We start from the raw sequence: 2,211 nt of genomic DNA, 5'->3' as shown, positions 1-2,211 counted from the left end.
TCTCACTTCACATACATTTTCCTCACCTCCTAAAAGTTGTCTCCAAGAGATTTTGAGGTCAGTTTTAAGCATTAGGGATTTAGGCAGAAAGCAAAGTAAAACTGGACACATAGAAACGCATTCTCAATTCTCTTTCTATCATGACAACAAGGAGATGTTCCTGTCATCTTGTACCCCAGCACCTATGGGATCATAACTTAGACCATGTACTCAGACTCCTTTGATTCAACATGGTGACCACTACCAGTCACAGTACCATGAGATAACACACGTTATCTCATAGGTCATTTTGTAGTAGAAGAAACAGACTCTGAGAGATCAAGTATTTTGCTGAAGGCTAGCAAACTAATATTCAGCAACAATAAGACTTAACTTTTGTCTGCCTGATGCCAAAGCACTCCTAAGCACTGATTTCTCTTCCTTACAGATTCTACGCTTTCATTCATCGTTCACTAAAACTCGGTTTAAATCAATCCTATGCCTTCACGTGGCGGTGTAGGGGATCTGGGAGTGGCAAAGTATTTATGTGATAAACTTAATTCCCAGAAAACACGTTTGGGTGGCTGGTGGTTGTTCTGTTTGGTTTTAAACTTTTGTGTTACACTGCACAAAAATTTTACAAGTTTTTCAACCAGTCATCAATAAAATCCTAAGAATTCTTGGCTGAAAGAAAAAGAAAAGGAATGTTAAGACATAAACCAGAAATAGCAATTTGTCTCTGAAATCTGCCCTCTCCCGCTCCCCCCTCCTTTTTTTTCACTCTTTCCAAAACAAACATTTGTTCCACACTAACAATTTTGGATTTGGAAAACACTTTTAGAAGATTTGATGTGGCCAGTATATATACATCACTTACAGATTTCAGAAGACATTGTTTTTATTTAGAAACAGAAAGGGCTTTGCAAAGAAATATTAAATTGTGAAGGGCCACAATGTACATTCCGGTTCACATGAGTCTGCTGTTTTAAGTTCCAAAAGATGTAATTCTGTCCCCTTTTAAAGTCAGTAAAGTCCTGGTTTTTGAGCATATGCAAACTTTATGCAAAAGAAGAACATGAGAAGCTCTCCAACGTCATATCTTCTTACTGTATTACTTAGTCTTCACTCCCGCAGCAACATTTGCCCCAACTATTTTGCATTTAATTTTCGAAAAATCCTCAAGTCTTATCAGGATTTGGGTTTTTCTCTTGTTGTGCTGACTTCAACATCTGGGACTGTCCACTGTTAAGAAACCAGCACAGACTAAGAGATTTTATCACTGCTAAAAATCAACTGATTTCTAAACATATTCTCTGAAACAGAAAGCAATAAGAGTGTGATACTTACCAGTAAGTGTTCTCCTCCACAGAGTCACACCCTCGGGACAAACATATGTGAGGTCCATACTCTCTGGATAAATAAGTGTGCATCCTCATGGACCTTGGAAGACACTGAAAAGTAAATTCCTCTATTGCTTAAGTGCATGTCTTAATGCCAGTTACTGTTCCTCTTACATACTACTGTATGGCTGGCATCCCAACCTGAATTCCTCAAAAATGAAATGAGACATTTCATAAATGAGTTAATAGTACATTTGTACTAGTAACAGTACAGGGTTGTTTTTAAAATCCCACTCAAGGAAGGAGAATGTGCTAGATAATTCTGTGCTTAAATTCATTCCTTGTGTAGCCGGAATGGGGCAAGAGAGCATTTTGTAAAATAGTGTAATACATTCATTGCAGAGAAGGAATTAGCTGTCTCCAATACACTTGCATTATATCCACCTAGAAGAGATTTCTCTTTACTATATACAAAGTAGAGAAGCATTAAATAAATCATTGACTTATTCTAAAACAGCAAATATTTTGGACTCACACATTTTGAAACTAAACATATTGAATAGAACTGGTAAACAAATTTATCTGAAATGTGCTGGTACAGGTAAAGGAGCTCTAAAATTACAAAGTACCTTTGAGGAGGTTACACTTTCAGAGATAACATAACTGATTATTTTGAAATTAAGTAGTAAGAGTTTAAAAAAATTAAAACAGGAAGACCTGGGACATAATAAAATATCTGGGGTTTCGAAGGTCATAAATGTGGGAGTTTCAGTAACCAACAATAATAGTGTATACAGCTCTTTTCATTTTAAAATTATATTTATAAAAGACTCTAAAACTGAGTTAAATATGAATAAGCAGAACATGCCAATTCTAACATGCCTTTAATAAT

At 35.9% G+C, this 2,211-nt stretch overlaps 1 protein-coding gene across 2 annotated transcripts in view; it reads right to left on the bottom strand.

The window, feature by feature from the left end:
- Positions 1-859: 859 nt before the first annotated feature.
- Positions 860-2,211, bottom strand: part of PPP4R4 (protein phosphatase 4 regulatory subunit 4) — a 51,203-nt gene continuing 49,851 nt past the window's right edge. Inside the window, exons 4-5 of one of the 2 annotated variants that reach the window (XM_004376695.1) lie at positions 1,327-1,419; positions 860-1,221 (exon numbers count right to left, since the gene is read on the bottom strand). In XM_004376695.1, coding sequence (XP_004376752.1) covers positions 1,351-1,419 — 69 coding nt within the window. In that variant the 3' untranslated portion in view covers positions 860-1,221; positions 1,327-1,350. Of the gene's footprint in view, positions 1,222-1,326; positions 1,431-2,211 lie in introns of both variants that reach the window. The other variant, XM_023731758.1, reaches the window with a different exon arrangement.

This window comes from Trichechus manatus, unplaced genomic scaffold, assembly GCF_000243295.1.
Source record: "Trichechus manatus latirostris isolate Lorelei unplaced genomic scaffold, TriManLat1.0 scaffold00045, whole genome shotgun sequence".
Taxonomy (NCBI): Eukaryota; Metazoa; Chordata; class Mammalia; order Sirenia; family Trichechidae; genus Trichechus; species Trichechus manatus.
The sequence above is the reverse complement of the archived record's forward strand: the minus strand, read 5'-3'. Positions and strand labels throughout refer to the sequence as shown.